General features: G+C 34.7%; 1 protein-coding gene across 1 annotated transcript in view; it reads left to right on the forward strand.

Moving 5' to 3' along the window:
* The window catches only part of Tanc2 (tetratricopeptide repeat, ankyrin repeat and coiled-coil containing 2), a 412218-nt gene that overhangs the window by 43833 nt on the left and 348923 nt on the right, over positions 1–19462 (forward strand). The window contains exon 2 of the mRNA XM_077800862.1: positions 2801–2890. Within this exon, the coding sequence (XP_077656988.1) occupies positions 2824–2890 (67 nt within the window). The 5' untranslated portion in view covers positions 2801–2823. The remainder of the gene's footprint in view (positions 1–2800; positions 2891–19462) is intronic.

Consider the following 19462-nt stretch of genomic DNA (forward strand, 5'->3'; position numbering starts at 1 on the left):
TTTTCATTATAGTTCATTGCAAATATTTTTAAATTTCCATTGTGATTTACTTACTTTTGCAACTCATGGATTATTTAGAAGTCCATCACTAGTCAATTCATAGGAGATTTACTAGATTTAAAACAAATATTCTCTTCTAGCTTCATTGCATTGTAGTCAGAAAATATACTAGGAAAGACTTTAGTCTTTTGAAATTTATTAAGACTTGCTGTTTAACACAAAATGTGGTCTATTTTGATATGTATTTTGTGTATAGTTAGTATATTCTGTTCTTATTTGGAAGAACATTTTATATATACATATATATGTGCATAAATAGTTGGTTAATTTTATAGTTCAAATCCCTATATTTTAGTATATTTTTCCTGCTTGACCCTATAGCTGTTTACAAAGGTATGTGATTTTTTTATTTGTCTTTCATCTTTTTAGTCTTACATACTTTTGTTTTGTTTTATTTATTCGTGGTACTGGGGATTGAACCCAGGGTGCTTTACTGAGCTACATCCCCAACCCTTTTTATTTTTTGAGCTAGTGTCTTGCTAAGTTTCCAAGGCTGGCCTTAAACTTGCAGTCCTGTCTTAGCCTTCTGAGTCGCTGGGATTATAGGTGTGCACTACTGTGCCTGGCTATACTTTTGCCTTGTCTATTTTAAAGCTTTGTTAATTCTGTTACTTTGAGCATTCAGATTTAGCATTATGGTATGGAACCCAAGGTTTTGTGCTTGCTAGGCAAAAACTCTACCTCTCAATTATGCTCACAACCATTTTACTTTAATGATGTATATTGTCTTACATCTGTTTTGACTGGAATTTGTATACCTGCAGCAGCTTCCTTTTAGTTGTCCTCTGCATGGTATATATTTTTCTATCACTTTACATTTAATCTCTGTGTGTCTACATATGATTTTTACTATGTTTAACATGATAATGGATGTAATTTGAGTTCCAATTTTCATCTTACTGTTTGTTTTGTATTTTGTCCACTTATACTGTGATACCTTTTCTTATGCCTTATCTTTTTTGGTTGTAAGATATTTTAAATTATTCTTTTTATTGCTTAAATTAATTTTAAGAGACATTAGAGACTACTACATGAGTTTTAGAGTTAAAGAAGTCTAATAGAAATTGTTTATTATTACCAGACAAAAGGTAGTTTAGAAACTTTAGATCATTTATCCTACTTCTTTTAGGTTGTTGTCACTATTTTAAGTCTACATCTGTTTTTAAATTATGAAGATTGATTTTATTTACTTATTTATTTTTTACTATTTTTCATGTATATATACCAACATATTGACTCATTCTGTGGCTCTTTCTTTTGTATTTTTTAAGCACTTTTAAGGTATGATTTACTTGTGTTTGAGGAACACCTTCTAGTATTCCTTTTACTAATTATTGTTTTTGCTTCTCTGAATTATCTTTTACTTCATTTTCATTTTTCAAAGATATCCTTATCCAAGTGTAGATTTTTGACAGCATTTATTTTCTTTTAGAATTTTAAAGACATCATCCCATTGTCTTCTGATTTTCATCATTTTTGTTGAAAGTCATCTGTTAGTCTGTTGATTTCTACTATTCAAATATTCTCATTCTTCCTAAAAATCTCAATTATATGCATGCTAGAACTTTTCTTTTTTTTTTTTAATAAAGAGAGAGTGAGAGAGGAGAGAGAGAGAGAGAGAGAATTTTTAATATTTATTTTTTATTTCTCGGCGGACACAACATCTTTGTTGGTATGTGGTGCTGAGGATCGAACCCGGGCCGCACGCATGCCAGGCGAGCGCGCTACCGCTGAGCCACATCTCCAGCCCCATGCTAGAACTTTTCAATAAGTTTCATATGCTAATAATACTCTTTTCTATATTTTTTTCAACCTTTTTCACTCTTTGGTTTGGATATTATCCATTGACTCATGCTCTACTTCATGTTTGTTCCATTCATTCTACTGGACATACCATGGATTGATAATAATTTGGGAAAATTTTGCTATGAAGAACAACAAGGATTGGGAGCAGTAATTGGACCTTTGGGGAAGATAAATTTGGACTTTATTTTTGGACAGGACACACTAGAATATATTGAAATATGATGTTCAGTAGGGGAAAATATTTAAGTTGTGTAAGAAAGAAAAAGAAGACATTTTTTTTTATAAAGATCCTTGAGATGGTAATATAGAGAAGTTGGAAATGTTTTTCTGTGATAGAAACACATAGGGAGGATAGACACTGATTAATGTATATCAGTAGTCTTTTGAGATGGAATTTGGCTTGCCAGTGGAAAGTTTGCAAGTGATATATAGAGAGAGAGGGAAAGAGAAAAAGGTCAGGTGTGGAGAGACAGACTACATGTGGGAAAACTGTTTCAGAAATGAAGAATCAAGTAAAAGACTGAATTTATAGCCACCTAATTATGTTCTCTGTTTCTGTGTGTCTTCAGTGATAATCCACCTTTGTTTCTAGCGTACTCAAAGTATAGTAGTATACTTGTGTGTTTTTAAGATGGAGTTTTGTTATGTTGCCCAGGCTGGCCCCAAACTCCTTCCTGAACTCAGGTGATCTTTACAACCTCCTGAGTAACTGGAACTATAAGTGTGTGCTACTGCTCATAGTCATAGTACACTTTTAAGGAACTGCATAATTAAATGTTTAATAGGGTTTTTTGGTCATTTTTTTGTTATATGGATATAATTTTTATATATTTAAACATAGTTAATTGTGTATATACATTTAAAAATTAATTACTACAAAAATTTTGAATAGAAAATTAAGTCTTAAAACATTGTTCCATATTTTCTTTTACAGTTTTGTACTAGAACAGTATAACCATGTTTCGGAATAGTCTCAAGATGCTTCTTACTGGTGGGAAATCAAGTCGCAAAAACAGGTCAAGTGGTAAGTGACTATGCTACGTTGATTCTGTTTGATATTTTAGAAATATGTTTTTTTAAGGGATCTGAATTAGTGCTATAACCTTTTATTTGTTTAATAAATAATAAATAATAAATTTGTTTAATTGAGAGAAAAAGAAAATTTACATTCCTTCAGGATACTCTTTTTTGTAATCTCAAAGAGTTTTATTTATTATTTTCTCCCAAGCTTTTTTTAATGCACAAAAAATTATTAATTTTTAAAAATTTATATATGACAGCGGAATGCATTACAATTCTTATTATACATATAGAGCACAGTTTTTCATATCTCTGGTTGTATACAAAGTATATTCACACCAACTCATGCCTTTATTACGTACTTTGTTTTTTCTTTTTTTGCATTACAATTCTTATTACACATATATACCACAATTTTCATATCTCTGTTTATATATAAAATATGTTGATACCCAATTCGAGTCTTTACACATGTAATTTGGATAATGATGTCCATCACATTTCACTGCCCTTGCTATTCCCCTGCCCACCTCTTTCCCTCTCACCTCTCTTCCCTATCTGGAATTCATCTAATTCTCTCATGCTCCCCCTCCCTACCCCACTATGAGTCAACCTCCTTAGATCAGAGAAAACATTCAGCACTTGTTTTTTGAAATTGGCTAGCTTCACTTAGCATTATCTTCTCCAATGCCATCCATTTACCTGGAAATGCCATGATTTTATTCTCTTTTAATGCTGAGTAAAATTGTGTATTTGCCACATTTTTTTAATCCATTCATCCACTGAAGGGCATCTAGGTTGGCTCCACAGTTTAGCTATTGTGAATTGTTCTATAAACATTGATGTGGCTATGTCCCTGTAGTATGCTGTTTTTAAGTCCTTTGGGTATAGACTGAGGAGAGGGATAGCTGGGTCAAATGGTGGTTCCCGTCCCAGATTTCCAAGGAATCTCCATACTGCTTTCCATATTGGCTGTACCAATTTGCAGTCCCACCAGCAGTATATGAGTATACCTTTTCCTGCTATTCTGACTGGAGTAAGATGGTACTTTAGAGTAGTTTTGATTTGCATTTCTCTGCTAGAGATGATGAGCATTTTTTCATATATTTGTTGATTGATTGTATATCCTCTTTTGAGAAGTGTCTGTTCATGTCCTTGGCCCATTTGTTGATTGGGTTATATGTTTTTTGGTGCTTAGCTTTTTGAGTTCTTTATATATCCTAGAGATTAGTGCTCTATCTGATATGTGAGGGGTAAAAATTTGCTTCCAGGATATGGGCTCTCTGTTCACCTCACAGATTATTTCTTTTGCTGAGAAGAAACTTTTTATTTTGATTCCATCCCATTTATTGATTCTTGGTTTTAATTCTTGTGCCAAAGGAGTCTTATTAAGGAAGTTAGGGCCTAATCCCACATGATAAAGATTAGGGCCTACTTTTTCTTCTATTAGATGGAGAGTCTCTGGTCTAACTCCTAGGTCCTTGATCCATTTGAGTTAAGTTTTACGCATGATGAGAGATAGGGGTTTAATTTCATTTTGTTGCATATGGATTTCCAGTTTTCCCAGCACCATTTGTTGAAGATGTTATCTTTTCTCCTGTGCATATTCTTGGCACCTTTGTCTAATATAATTGTAATTTTGTGGGTTAGTCTCTATGTCCTCTATTTTGTACCATTGGTTTTCCAGTCTGTTTTGGTGCCAATACCATGCTGGTTTTGTTACTATTGCTCTGTTTTATAGTTTAAGGTCTGGTATAGCGATGCCATCTGCTTCACTCTTCCTGCTAAGGATTGCTTTAGCTATTCTGGGTCTCTTATTTTTCCAGATGAGTTTCATGATTGCTTTTTCTATTTCTATGAGGAATGCCATTGGGATTTTGATCGGAATTGCATTAAACTGTATAGTGCTTTTGGAAGCTAGTATATTAACATTTAGGATTGTTATGTCTTCCTAGTGAATTGACTCCTTTACTGATAAGAAATGTTTCTCTGTTTCTAGTAATTCCTTTTATTTGAAAGTTTGTCTAATATTAATATAGCTACTCCAGCTTTCTTTTGATCAGGATTTACAAGATCTGATATGTTTCACTCTCTTACTTTCAATATTTCTGTATGATTATGCTGTTAATAACAAATAGTTGGATTTTTCCCCTTATTATTCATTCTGATAAGGTTTTTCTCTTAAGGAAGACTTTGGTACATCCCTTATTTTTTAGATATAATTACCTTCCTTTTTGTCTGAAGAATACTCTTTAGAATTTCCTTTAGTGAGGAATCTTCCTGTGACACCTTTACTTTGCTCTTATTTTAAAAATGTCTTTATTTGCCTTCAGTTTTAAAGGTTATTTTCCTTGGGTATAAAACTTGATTGGCAGTTCTTTTTGAACTCAGGATCCCTGAACCACTGAGCACACATCCCCAGCCCTTTGTGTATTTTATTTAGAGACAGGGTCTCATTAGATTGCATAGGGCCTCACTAAGTTGCTGAGGCTGGCTTTAAACTCATGATCCTCCTGCCTCAGCTGCCTGAGTTGCTGGGATTACAGGCATGTGCCACCACACACTTATTCTTGAGTCATACTCAGTTATCAAAATCTAGTGTATATTTCACTTTGGCTCATAGTGCTCATTCTTTTGCCTATCCTACTATAGTGCTTATATTTCTAATATAAAACTTAATAATATAATGCTTTGTTTTATTTATGATTTTTCTAGAAATGCTTTTTTTAGTATAGTTTAATTATTCTAAGGGTAAGGAATGAATACTACCATTTATTCCTACATTAGTTCATACTGCTATGATAGTTATATTTATATATCTATATCTGTATTTCATTGAAAGAGAATATAAAAGATCATGTAGTTAAACTTCTCTTCAATGAAGTGTGTGTAGAATAACAGTTAACTTACATTTACAGGTGTTCTATGTTTCACAAAGGAATGACTTAAATATTTATTACCTCAGTTACTCTATATAGCAAATACCACTCCATTTTATAGGGGAGAGACAAAAAGTCTTACTCAGAATTATACAGCTGGGGGAATAGCTCAGCAATGGAGTGTGAGTTTAGCATGTGGGTGGCCCTTGGTTCAATCCTAAGTACCACCAAAAAAAAAAAAAAAAGGAAAAAGAAAAAAGCAAGTTATACAGATAGTTGGAATAGAAACCATGGAATTCTTATTTTACAGGTATTGTACTTACTGAGACAGTTGAGTGGAATTAAGATCTGAGATCTGAGAACTTTGTCTTTTCTTTGAAGTAGCAAGTCAGATGTTCAGATTTTGTTGCTCAGGATATGTTAAAGCAGTTTGTAGCTAAGAGGAGCTTCGTGTGGCATGGTTGAGATAGATTTTATTTTTTAAAACAATTTTTTTTGCATGTTTGCTCTTTGATTTTTTTCTTGTTTTTCATGGAGATGTGAAATATAGATTTCAGTTACAAGTTGTGGTTGATTTAGCTTTAATAGAATTTTTAATTTGAAAATCACCCCATACCTTATGTGTAAATTAATATCATTTCTCCATAGTTTTCCTAATTACTAACTATATATTGATATAGTTGATACTGATTTTTTAAAAATGGTTATGCAATAGAATACATATTATTCTTAGAATTTTTCTTGCTTTTACATTCTTTCAGTATATACTGAAAATATTAGATGTCCTTAACTAGAATAGTACATAAGAATGTTAGAATTGGGGAAATAAAGTTTAATAATGTCTCATTTCCAGTCATGGATGATTTCTTCATTTTTAACTGGCTTGAGGGAGAGTGTTTGGGAATGAAACAGTTGAGAGGGCCAGCAAGTAGAATGTAATGATAAATAGTGAAGGCTATAGTGAAGAATTTTGGCAACAAGGTACCAAATATAGTCTTCAAATAAGAGACCAATGTAAGTTGATTTGGAGGAGTTGATTTCTGGGACTCTATAATATCTGTTCCTAATCACCTTTGACCTTATTTTGTATAACTCAATATTTTTTTAATTTTAATTTTTTATTTTTGAGGTGTTGGGGATTGAACCCAGGGTCTTGTGCATGCTAGGCAAGTGCTGTGCCACTGAATTACATCCCAAGTCCTTTTGAATTTTATTTTGAGACAGGGTCTTGGTAAGTTGCCCAGATTGGTCTTAAACTTGTGAGCCTCCTGCTTAAGCTTCCCAAGTGGCTGTGATCATAGGTGTGCGACATAATGCCTGGCTTACCTTTTGTTCTTTGTTCACCCCTTTTCAGCCAAGTTAGCTTTCTTCTGCTTTAAGGGCTTTTCTGCTTGTTGTTACTTAATGCCTAGAATGTTAGTTAGCTCCCTTACTTCACCAGGGTCATTACTCAGATATCACCCTCTCTGTGAGATCTTTCCTAGCCACCTGATCTGAGATTCTAACTCCTTCTTTATATCCCCCTTTAATTCCCCCCTCCTTTTAATCTTGCTTCTGTAGCAGTTATCACTTTTTAACATTCTTATATCTTGTTTTTCTGTTCTATTATCTGTCTTTCCTGCTGGAATATAAGTTTTATAAGCAATTCATTCTGTTTTCCACTGCTATAATTTTAGCTCCTGTCTAGCATATAACAAGTGCTCAGTAATTTTTTTAAGAATAAATAACATTTTAGGGAGGATCACTTTGACATATCCAAGCATATATATGATATGCCACTTATAATCCTATATTCATAAATTTGAGAGAACACAATAAGAAAAACTATTTAAGAAATAGATTCTGAGGGCTGGGATTGTGGCTCAGCGGTAGAGTGCTCTTCTAGCATGGACGGGACCTGGGTTCAATCCTTAGCACCACATAAAAATAAAGGCATTGTGTTGTATCCATCTACACCTAAAAAATAAATTTTAAAAAAAGAGTTAAAAAAAGAAATAGATTCTGATTTTAAAAAGGGAATTAAATAATGAGTTAAATATACAATTTATTCTTAATGCTATATTCTTCATTTCATGTATGTTGATATGTAATAATACTTGAACCAAGTTAAAATAATAAATTATTTGAATACTGTCAGATTTTTCATCTGAATATATCTAGGTTTTTGTTTTCTTAGAAAACTTTAAATTAAAAAACTCTTGGTCACGGATTTGTGGTTTTTTACACCATCTTGTGGTCTCCTCATATAATTATTAATCATGGGTCTGTTTTCTTTGATGTATGGAAATTTTAATAAAAATCTTTGGCAGTGAAAATTCATGATAGTGAAAATTTAATGGTAATGAATGAACCAAGAAGTAAGTGAGGTGCTAAGAGGAGAAAAAAAATTATTTTTAAAAAAATTGATATGGTTCAACAACCATTGACTTCTTGTCTTCTGGGTCTCTAGAATGTATTTCTATAGATGGGAAGCATCTTTAGTACAATTTTTATGTCTCACTTTAAGGAAAGTCAGAAACTAAAAAATTCAACCTTAAAGCAGTTTTCATACTTTCCCTCACCCTATTTTCATAGATTTCTTCTATTGTGGCTTCCTTCATTTGACTCACTAGAAAAAAATAGACTGTCATATCTGTAGCCCACTTATTCCAGGGAACTGGGGTAGTTGCAAGAAGGTCAAATAAAGTGCCTGGAGACAGCATGAGATACATCTGATTTATGGGGGAAATTTTGCAAGGGATCAGAAACTGCTATAAGATGGATGTGTTTAGTGTTAGTATGCTGAAAAGACAGCACCTCTGTCCCTCCAAGCATTTTGCCCGGCAGTGTCTCCTCATCCTCAGGGCATTTTGTCCAGTGTATCCGGCTAAATGAATGACATGTCCTTTTCACACTCTCCTCAGTGCTTTGTCTGTCCCCACTGAAGAGAGGCCTTTTTATATGTTAGGCTGCGGAAGCTGTGGCATCATCAACATTATCTTGCTTATATGACCAGCATCCCAAGGAACAGTTATCCTGGTATACATGCAAGAAAGTAGCTTTCTACAGGTAACTTTAACTTGCCCTAGTTCCCAGTTAATAAGAGAAACCCAGTGTCCTTCAAGGTAATATGTAACTGGAATTTCCTGCCCAGTCTTGCTTTCACTGTTTCCTTAGTTTGGCTCCAGGAGTCTTCTCATCTCCGCTCTCAGTAGTGACCATTAATTAAGGAGATACTGGACAAGAGGCGATGGGGCTGAAGTAAAGACAGACACAGAGGAAAAGGTAGGGCTGGGTGGGTACCAAATTAATGGAGTTTGATTGTCCTAGAGCTAGCTCAGCATGTTTATTATATCAGTTTCATCAAAAGGTTATTTGTGAGAAGGTTTCAGGAAAGCAGGCAATCTGAAGGATGCAGGACCGGTGAGACATTAGGGTCTTCTTGTTATGCTCAGAATCCTCTATCCCCAGGTATTGGTGTCTGAACTCAAGGTCTGGAGTGATAATAGCCATGTACCTTTGCACATAGCCACCTTTGGCCTATACCAGCATAGCAACTGGGCCATCTTGTTCTGCATCTTTGCACAGGCAGTTTCTAGTGCAGTGCAGCCACAAGAGAGTCAGACCATGATTCAAGCCACCACTCTTCACAGCTGGGTTTTTGAAATAGAAAGGGGGGTGGAATCAGGGACGTAGTGTTTTACTGTTCCCTTTTTCTTTAGGGATGATACATAGGCTAACTTACTTTTTTCCAGATTTAGAGTACTCTGATCTATAGTCATGATTTTTCTTTCATTTGTTACAAAGTATCTTGCCATCAAAACTCTTGGTTCTTTAGAGGAGTTCCTAAGGGATCTTTAATGACTTACTTAGAAAGTAAGCCAGAGATGTTTCTAAACTAAGGATGAACAAGACAGGTTTTGTTTGTTTTTTCTTTTATGTTAATTTTAAAATATTTTAGTAAGTTGAAGGAACAAGTAGCATTGAAATGTCTTTTTTTACCATTAGAATGGGAATTAAAGTTTTGCATATACAGAGGAGGTAAAACTTTACTACTCTGGGCTGCTGAGAATTAAATTAGGAGAAAAAAATTAAATTAGGAGAAGAACCTACATATTTTTACATGCACATGGACGACCCTTGTCTTATTCAGCATTTTCACTGAGAACAATTGCAGAGGAGGAAGAATTTATTTAAGAGCTCAGAGTTTCAGAGGTCTCAGTTCATAGAAAGCCAGCTCCATTCCTCAGGGATAGAGGTGAGGCAGAACATCCTGGCACAACAGAGTGGCAAAGGGAAGCGACTCACATGATGATCAGAAAGCAGAAAAAGGAGACTCGATGGCCAGATAGGAAATGTGTACCCCAAAGGCACGTCCCCAGTGACTCACCTCCTCCAGGCACACCCTAGCCGCAGTCTTCAGTTACCCCCCAGTTAATCCCATCAGGGGATTAATTCACTAGGTTAAGACTCATAACCAAATCATTTCTTATCTAAACCTTGCATTGTCTCTCACATGAGCTTTTGGAGGACACCTCACACCCAAACCATAACATCCCCATAGGAAAATAAAATACCCAGAGAAGCAATTAAATTTGAATACCTTATAAGTTGGATGAAAAATAGTTAATTATGATGACAGGAGAAAGGGGCTTGGGTTAGAGCAGTTATTTGTGGAGAAGTAGAAAGACAAGGATTACTTTAATGAGACTTGTTTATGCATATTTCCTTTGGCTATACCTTCTCATCTCTGATGATGTTACATTTTTCCTAGTATAGGTAGGTATCTTTCTATTGGAGTAGCATATTCTCTTTTCAGAAAGAAAAAAAGAAGATCAGAGTGCCATTCTTGCATCTGTTTTTTTTTTTTTTAATGCTTTAACTCAAAATAATCCTTATGCCAAAGTTGCCTTTTAGGGTGGCTTTTGCCACCCTTCTCTTGGTAACAACATTGTTCAATTTTCCTTTGAAATATAAACTTATTTCATGTAGTCAGTAGGATATATCATCAGTGAAGTAATATTGATAAAAAATCTAACAATATTTCTACAGAATAATTTTATTATCTTTGCAGGAGTCTAGTATTGAAACATTCTTTACTTATGTTTATGAAGATTTAAAACTGGAAAATATTTTGTTCATCTCTTCATAGAGTTGATTTAAATTCAACATACGTTTATTAAATGCTTATAATGTACTAGGTTAAACACTTTAATCAAATTTTTACTCATATATTACAGTCTGCATTAACTTGAAAATATGTAAAATTTGAAAAATTTGGGAAGATTTCCTTTTTGCTTGCTAAAGATTTTTGTTTTGGGGAGCATATGGTTTTAATTAGGAAAGAGCATGGCAAATAACATTTATAATTACTGTAAGACTGTTTAGGCAGTAGTGTCTTCCAGACCCAGAGTGTTACTGATAACAGAGATAGTTCTTATCTTTTGTATCCTTGATCCATAACAAAATGTTTTATAACCAACATTTGTCATATGACATCAGTTCTTGGAAAAAGCCATATTATTCCAGTCTTATATTTTGTTACTTTGAATATAATTCACTGGATGTAATTCATTTTGAGCTAACTTAGCAACCTTTTAGAATAATGCTCTTCAATAGAATTTTCTGTGATGGTGGATATGTTTTATAAATCTTTGTCATCTGATACTATAGAGGAAAGAACTTTTTGCTATCTCTAAATATCATTGAATAATCCCCTTCACAACAATTGTTTTTAGTGCTTATCAAATATCAAGAATTGTGAAAGAATAGAAGTTCATCGGATTAGAAAAAGAGGAATGAAAGGAAGAGAGAGGGGATGGGAATAGGAAAAACAGTAGAATAAATCGGACATAACTTTCCTATCTTCATATATGAATACATGACCAGTGCAACCCCACATCATATACAACCACAAGAATGGGACCCTAATTAGAATAAGTTATACTCTGTGTATGTAAAATATGTCAAAATACACTCAACTGTCACGTATATATATAAAGAACAAATTTTTAAAAATAAAAAAATAATTGTGATACATGTTGCGGTACTTCCTAGTTTCAGGGACCTCTAAGTCTATTAATAATGGAGAGAGATGTTTTTCTTTTACTTTGTTTTTAGATTTTAAGATAGTATTTATTTTAAAATTTAAAGGGTAATTATTAAATGAAATTAAAAAAAAACAACAGAAAGGGGCTGAGATTGTGGCTCAGGGGTAGAGTGCTCTCCTAGCACATGTGAGGCCCTGGGTTTGATCCTCAGCACCACATAAAAATAAAATAAAGGTATTGTGTCCAACTACAATTAAAAAATAAATATTAAAAAAAAAACAGAAAAGGGAAATTGAAAAAACATTTGAAGTGTCATTTAAAAATGGTAGGAAAAAAGAAAAATAGCAAGAAATCACAGTGTATTAGAATGTATGGGATATGTCTAAAAGAATTTATAAAGACAAAATGTATACCTTCTACAACATAAAGAGCCAAATGTGAGTTCAGTATATTGCAACAATCTCCTATGGAGAGAGATTTCTAAACCAATAGGAACAATGCATTTGGAGAAGAGGCAAGAAGATGAAGAAAATGCAATTGAATTTTGAAGAATAAGTAGATGGGGCTGGGAATGAGGCTTCGTGGTAGAGTGTTTGCTGGCATGGGTGAGGCTCTGGATTTGATTCCCAGCACCACAAAAAGGAAGGGAGAAAAATGAAAAATGAAGGATAAGTAGGAGTTAGAAATACAAATAGAGAAAGCAGCAATTGCCAGTAAATGGAGATAGGACACTATATGGTCCATTCTGGTAATTGCAAAAACTCCGTCTATTCCTGGAACTTAAACTGAGTTAGAAAGTTAATAAGAAGAATAGATAGTTAATCATTTTTCAGATTTTGATGTGTTTTATATGCCACGCTAAAGAATTTGGATTATACCATTAATGCGGCAAGGGAGCCATGGCAGGATTTTAAATTGGAAGGAAAAATATTTTAACCTCTAAGCTCAGTCCTCCAGATTCCAGATTTATTAAACTTGAAATTTTTAGAGGAAATGAGAACTTCATGTTAAAATTTTAAATTTGATTAGATACTATGTAGTCTCTTCCCTGGTCAGTTTTATTTGCTATTGTAGCAGTTGGAATAGTTATAATTACCAAAGATCCAACTTAAAATAACTGAGACATTAAAGGAATTTCTAAATTCACACAACTACAAATTTTGGAAGATTATAGATGAGTGAATTCTAAAGCACATCAGGATCACCAAAGACTTGGTTTGTCAGTTCTTTCTACTTTGCTATTTTCAGCACTTTGGTTGCTATTCTCATATTCCTTCTCACATAGCTTTGAGAGGACTGCAAAATATTCAGTTTTTAAATCCACACACAGTATTGTTCAATGACTAGTAGAACAACTGACCTTTTCTTGGGTACCATTTTAACATTAAATAAAAGTTTTCTGAAAGCCACACCTTGGTTCCCCCATTCAGCTCACATCCCTTTACTCAAATTACCTTTCTTAAACCAATAAATACGATTGCATACCTTATTAAGATTTATTTGCTAATCAAGGGTCACCTCCTGGGGTTAGGCAGAGAACTAACCTACTGTGAAGCAAATACTTAAAATAAAATGAAGGTTCTGTAAATGAAAGAAGGGATTGGATGGGCAACCAGTGGAACCTGCCACATAGTTTTTCTAACCTAGTTAGAGTTTATTTTTAAAGTTATAAGTCTTTTTTTGTACCAAGAATTGAAAGGACAAACCCACATTTGCCCAAATATAGGAGGGAGGGAGGGAGGGAGGGAGGGAGGGAGAGAGAGAGAGAGAGAGAGAGAGAGAGAGAGAGAGAGAGAGAACCTCCTTAAGTTTGTTAATAATATGAATATTTTAATGACATGTAAGACAGTCATAGTGTAAATTGATCTATCTTTCTACTTGGAAGATCATTAAAGACTTGATTTCTGACCTGCAAAGCTGAGGACTAGGCCAAAAACCAGAGGATTTTAGCATGACAGGTCCTGCCTGGGAAACCAACCAGCTGATCATTCCAGAAGATGAATTTTTATTATAATTCTTGACCAGGGCAGTTCCTTTCTAGTCTAAAGCAGGAATGGATGGGAGAATTGCTCTTATTTTTTCCTTCATTTTTTTTTTTTTTGCTGCCACTTTCCATCCTAAACACAAAAGAATTGGTTTGGAGAATGTTTAATGGGAGAAATATAATGCTGAAAAATGGAAATGAATTTCAGTTAATACTTGGATGTATTTTTTTGCTCCCAAAATTTATTCTGTTACCTCTGGCACCATATTAGTAATCAGAGTAGTCATTCCTTTACTCAACATATTGTGTTAATTTGCCATTCTACTTTGTTCCTTTCTTGAAAACTAATGGTTATACTGCAAGTAAATCAAGCTCCTTCCATTAACCTTCGAAACACTTCATACTCTAAGGCTAACATACTGTTAAATACTATCTAGACACATCATTCTTCCTCTTTGTGTTGTCTTTGTATCCCTGATTACTTAATAAACACATACTATGGTCAGGTCAAGTACTTGGAACACAGTTTACTTAGAAATGAAAGACATCACTTTTAAAAAATTATATCACATGACAAAAGCAAAAACATACTATTAAAATAAAGTATAAGAAATATTATGATAAAGTTCTACACCAGATGTACTGGAGTGCAGAGGAAAGGCTTCATTCCACGCTGGAGGGAAATGTAGCAATTCTTGGAGGAGGTGTTGGCTATCATTGTGCCCACAAAGTAGTTAGCTAGTTCAAGAAATGGGGAAAAGGAAGCTTCAGGTAAAGGTTACATTAAGTAGAAAAGCATGAAGTTGTGGGAGAGCTTGACACATTAAATGAATTATATACAGTTAGTTTGGGTGTTTTTCTTGACTGCCATTTCTAACATTTACTTGCATGTCTATCTCATTCTTTTTTTTTTTTTTTTTTGGTACTGGGGATTGAACTCAGAGGTGCTCAACCACTGTGCCACACCCCTATCCCTTTTTTATATTTTATTTAGAAACAGGGTCTCGCTGAATTGCTTAGGGCCTTGCTAAGTTGCTGAGGCTGGCTTTGAACTCATGATTCCCCTGCCTCAGCCTCCTGAGCCACTGGGATTGTAGGTGTGTGCCACTGCACCTGGCTATCTCATTCTTTTTTTGATCTAACACATTAGTTTCCTGTGCTATTCAGTTCAAATAATGAAGCATGGCTACCAATATCTGAGTTTTGTATCTTAACAGTCCAGGCACCCAGAGGGGAATACTGACTCAATTCTAGATGCCGATGGATAAATTAACTTTGGCCTAATTTAGATCTGGTATCCACCCTTGGACAAGTCAGTTACATTTCAGAATAGGGTTTGTTTGGGTACCATTTATAATCATCTCCTCTTGGGTCAAGTTGGGCACTTACCCCAGTGAAAATTAACTGAGGAGGGAATAAATTAGTAGCTGAATGGTTGGTAAAGGGCAGTTCTCAGAAAGGGATATGTGTGATGTTGGTTAAGCAGAATAACACCTGTCATCTTTAGGTGTTATTACGGCAGCACCCAAGTGAGATAATGACATTCTGAACTAAGAGGGTAGCAGTGGGGATGGAGAGATGTCAAAAAAGAATCAACTGAACTTGATGTTTATTTATGAATGAGGAACTATAGTCGTATTTTTTCATTTACTCACTGAAATATTTATTGAGTGCTTGCTATATGCTAGATGTAGTTAGAGCTTCTAGGGATACAGCACTGCTATAGATCAAGACTTCTGACATCAAATACACCCCCCACATTAAGCTATTCTCCAACTCTCTGGATGCCAACTGAGTGTCCTAAAATTCAATTCTGATACTACCTAGAGTTCTTGCAGACCCCACCAGTAAAAAGTCCCACATGTCTGCCTTCCCCCTTTAGATACCAGTGGCAAATCTTCAGGGGTTCCCATGACCACTTTCTTGAGTTCAATAATTTGTTAAAGTGGCTCAGACAACTGAGGAAAACACATATATTTACTGTTTATTATAAAGGCTATTTCTTTTATAATAGCAAGATAAAGTGGTATATAAGATGAGGTCTGACAGGGTGCTGTACACAGGTATTTCTATCCTTGTGGAGATGGGATATGCCACCCTCTCAGCATGTGGATGTGTTCACCAGGATACATTGACTGACTAACGACTATTGGTTTGAGTTTTTATGCAGGCATCATTGTGTAGGCATGATCATTTAAGTCATTGATTATTGGTGTTTGTACCTGATCTCAGTCCCTTCTCTACTTTTTCCTCTCCTCTCCAGATGTTAGGGAGATGGAGCTGAAAGTTCCCTCTAATTACATGATTGGTTCTTTTGGCAGTTCAGCCACTTTCCTGAAGGTATCCAGGGGTTTTCAGCCACCAGTCATCTTATTAACAAACAAAACCCCACTTTTTCTTATCATTCCCTTTGTTAAAATCTCAAAGGTCCTAGTGTTACAGGGTTGGGGGCTTCTTGGAAACTGAAGCAGTATGGAAGTTCCCCTTCAGATCCTGATCCTTGTGATCAAATCAGAAAGATTTCAGACATGTCACTCAGAGGAAAGGGAATAAGGAGTTAATATACTCTCAAGGGAGAAAAAGGGTCTTCTCAGGAGAGGGACACCTCTCCTCCCCTCCAGTTTTATTGGAGTCCCAGTGAAATTTCCAGAGAGTCTGCCAAGGTCCACCTCTTGACTTTTAACTGACAGCAGGGTGACATCAGACTTTTCAAGTCCCCACTGCCATGACCGCTCTAGGTCACTTTTGTTCTTGCTTTTGTTCTTCTAATTAGAACCTGTTCTTACAGATTTTATGGTTAGAGGGAATTATCCTTATCTTGTGAGTTCTAGGATCTGGTCTGTGAAAGGGACAAAAGTCCCTGCTGCAGGATAACTTGTGTTCCTCTTATCAGAATTATTTCAAGTCTGCATTTCTCCTGCTGAGAAAAGTAACATATCCTGTCCACTTTTTTCTTTCTTTCTATTTTTATTATTAAATTTATATATAACAGAATGCATTACAATTCATAATACACATATAGAGCACAATTTTTCATATCTCTGGTTGTATACAAATTATATTTACACCAATTCTTGTCTTTATACATGTACTTTGGATAATGATGACCATTACATTCCACTATCATTTCTAAGCCATACTCCCTCCCTTCCCCTTCCACCCCTCTGACCAATCTAGAGTTTGTCTATTCCTCTCATGCTCTCCTTCCCTACCCCACTATAAGCCTTCTTAGAGAAAACATTGGCATTTGTTTTTTTTTGGGGGGATTGGCTAACTTCACTTAGTTATCTCCTCCAACTCCATCCATTTACTTGCAAATGCCATGATTTTATTCTCTTTTATTGCTGAGTAATATTCCATTGTGTATAGATGCTACATTTTTTTTTTATCCATTCATCTACTGAAGGGCATCTAGGTTGGTTCCACAGTTTAGCTATTGTGAATTGTGTCTACTTAAATTAGGCAGGGCTGCAGGTTTTTAAAAGTGAAATTGCTTTTTAAAAGTGAAAGTCAGCACAGTGGGCCCATTTTATAGTATCATTACATTTTCTAGAATTTTATCTCATGTCCTACCATTCATGTCTGCCTGCCCCCATCATTAGAACTTCCTATATCTAACCCGGAAACTAAGGCCAAGTATTATAATGAAAGATGCTCTCCTAACTCTCAGGAAATTGCAAGAGTTTTTGAAGCTTTGTTTCAGGAATTTATAGGACAGAGACCAAATATGTATTATGTCATGCTGTGGTAATCATGTAACTCACAGAACATATATTCAAGGAAGACACTATGTATCTGATATACATTTGTGTGTGAATGGTGGTGCTATTCTTTTTGATGTATGGGGAGAAGTAATGAATTTATTTTAGGGTATTTGGATATCCAGGAACCTTAGGTAAATGAGTTAGGGACCCAGAGGAGAAGGCAGAGGAGGACATCTAAAATTGGAAGTTATGACCACCCAGTGGTGACTGAAGTTTAAAAAAATTATAGCATATATTGTGGTGTGTGTGTGTGTGTGTGTGTGTGTGTATAGCTACTGTCACAATTATTATACATCATGATGTTCTTTTCTAGTTATATTCTTCTGCAACCAATGAGCTGTTCTCCATTTCTGTAGTTTTTTTTTTTTTTTTGAGAATGTCATATAAATGGAATACTGCAGTATGTGACCTTTTAAGACTGTCTTCTTTTGTTTGGCTTAATGCCTTTGAGATTTATCCAAGTTTGTGTGTTAAGTAGTAGTCTGTTTCTTTTTATTGCTGAGTGGTATGCTATTGTATGGATGTATCCTGGTTTGTTTATTCATTCACCCATTGAAGAACATTTGGGTTATTTCCAATTTTTTTGTGATTAGAGCCACCATAAATATCCATGTACAGATTTTTGTGTAAACATAAATTTTCACGTCTCTAGGGTCAATGATTAGGAGTAGAATTATTGAATTATATGGTAAGTGTATATTTAACTTAATAAGACTGTTTTCTGGAGCGGCTATTGCCATTTTCATTCCCAGTCATAATGTATAAGAGTTCCAATTGCTCCATATCCATGGTAACACTTGGTGTTGTTAATTTTTTTTTTAATTAGGCATTCTATTAAATGTGTAGTGGGGGCTGGGGATGTGGCTCAAGCGGTAGCGCGCTCGCCTGGCATGCGTGCAGCCCGGGTTCAGTCCTCAGCACCACATACAAAGATGTTGTGTCCGCCGAAAGCTAAAAAATAAATATTAAAAAAAAATTCTCTTTCTCTCTCTCTCTCTCTCTCTCTCTCTTTCTCTCTCTCTCTCTTTCTTTAAAAAAAAGCTTAAGGAAAATGCAAAACAATAAATGGTGATATGTAGTTAAAACCTTTAAAAAATGTGTAGTGGTATTTCATTATGGTTTGAATGCTTTTCTCTACTGGCTGATGAATGTCTTTTCATGTTCTTGTCTTTTATATATCCTCTATGGTAAAGAGTATTGCAGATCTTTTTAACCTACTTTTTCATTAGTATTTTTTTGATTTTTTTATTGTTGAGTTTTGAGAGTTAATTGTGTATTCTAGATACAGGTCTATTATTGGATGTGTGTTTTGCTTATTTATTCTTTCAACATTGATGAGTTTACCATTCTTTTAGTGAATAATGCATTTGGTATTATATCTAAAAATTGGGGACTGGGTGTGTAGCTCAATGATAGATGTGCTTAGTTTGTGTGAGGCTCTGGGTTTGCTCCTCAGCACCAAAACCCCCCACTAAAACAAAACAAAAACCCAGACCTAACCAAACACAAAGACAAACAAAAACCTCCCCACACTCTTCTGTATCTAAATCCTTCTGGGATTTTTGTTGGAGTTACATTAAATCTGTAGATCAATTTGGATAGAAATAATGTTTGTGCCAAGTGGGGTCTTCTAGTTCATGAACATGTATTTTTCCATTTATTTAGGTCTTATTTGCTATTTTTCATCAGAATTTTTTTATTTTTTAGCATGCAGATCTGATGCATATATTAATAGACTTATTTTTAAAAATTTTTATTTTTTGATACTAGGGATTGAACCAGTGAGCTACATCCCCAACCCTTTTTATCTTGTATTTTGAGAGATAGTCTCATTAAGTTATTTAGGATCTTGCTGAGACTGGCTTTGAACTTGTGATTCTCCTGCCTTAGAGTCCTGAGTCTCTGGATTACACATGCATG

Source organism: Urocitellus parryii, chromosome 7 (assembly GCF_045843805.1).
Source record: "Urocitellus parryii isolate mUroPar1 chromosome 7, mUroPar1.hap1, whole genome shotgun sequence".
Lineage (NCBI taxonomy): Eukaryota > Metazoa > Chordata > Mammalia > Rodentia > Sciuridae > Urocitellus > Urocitellus parryii.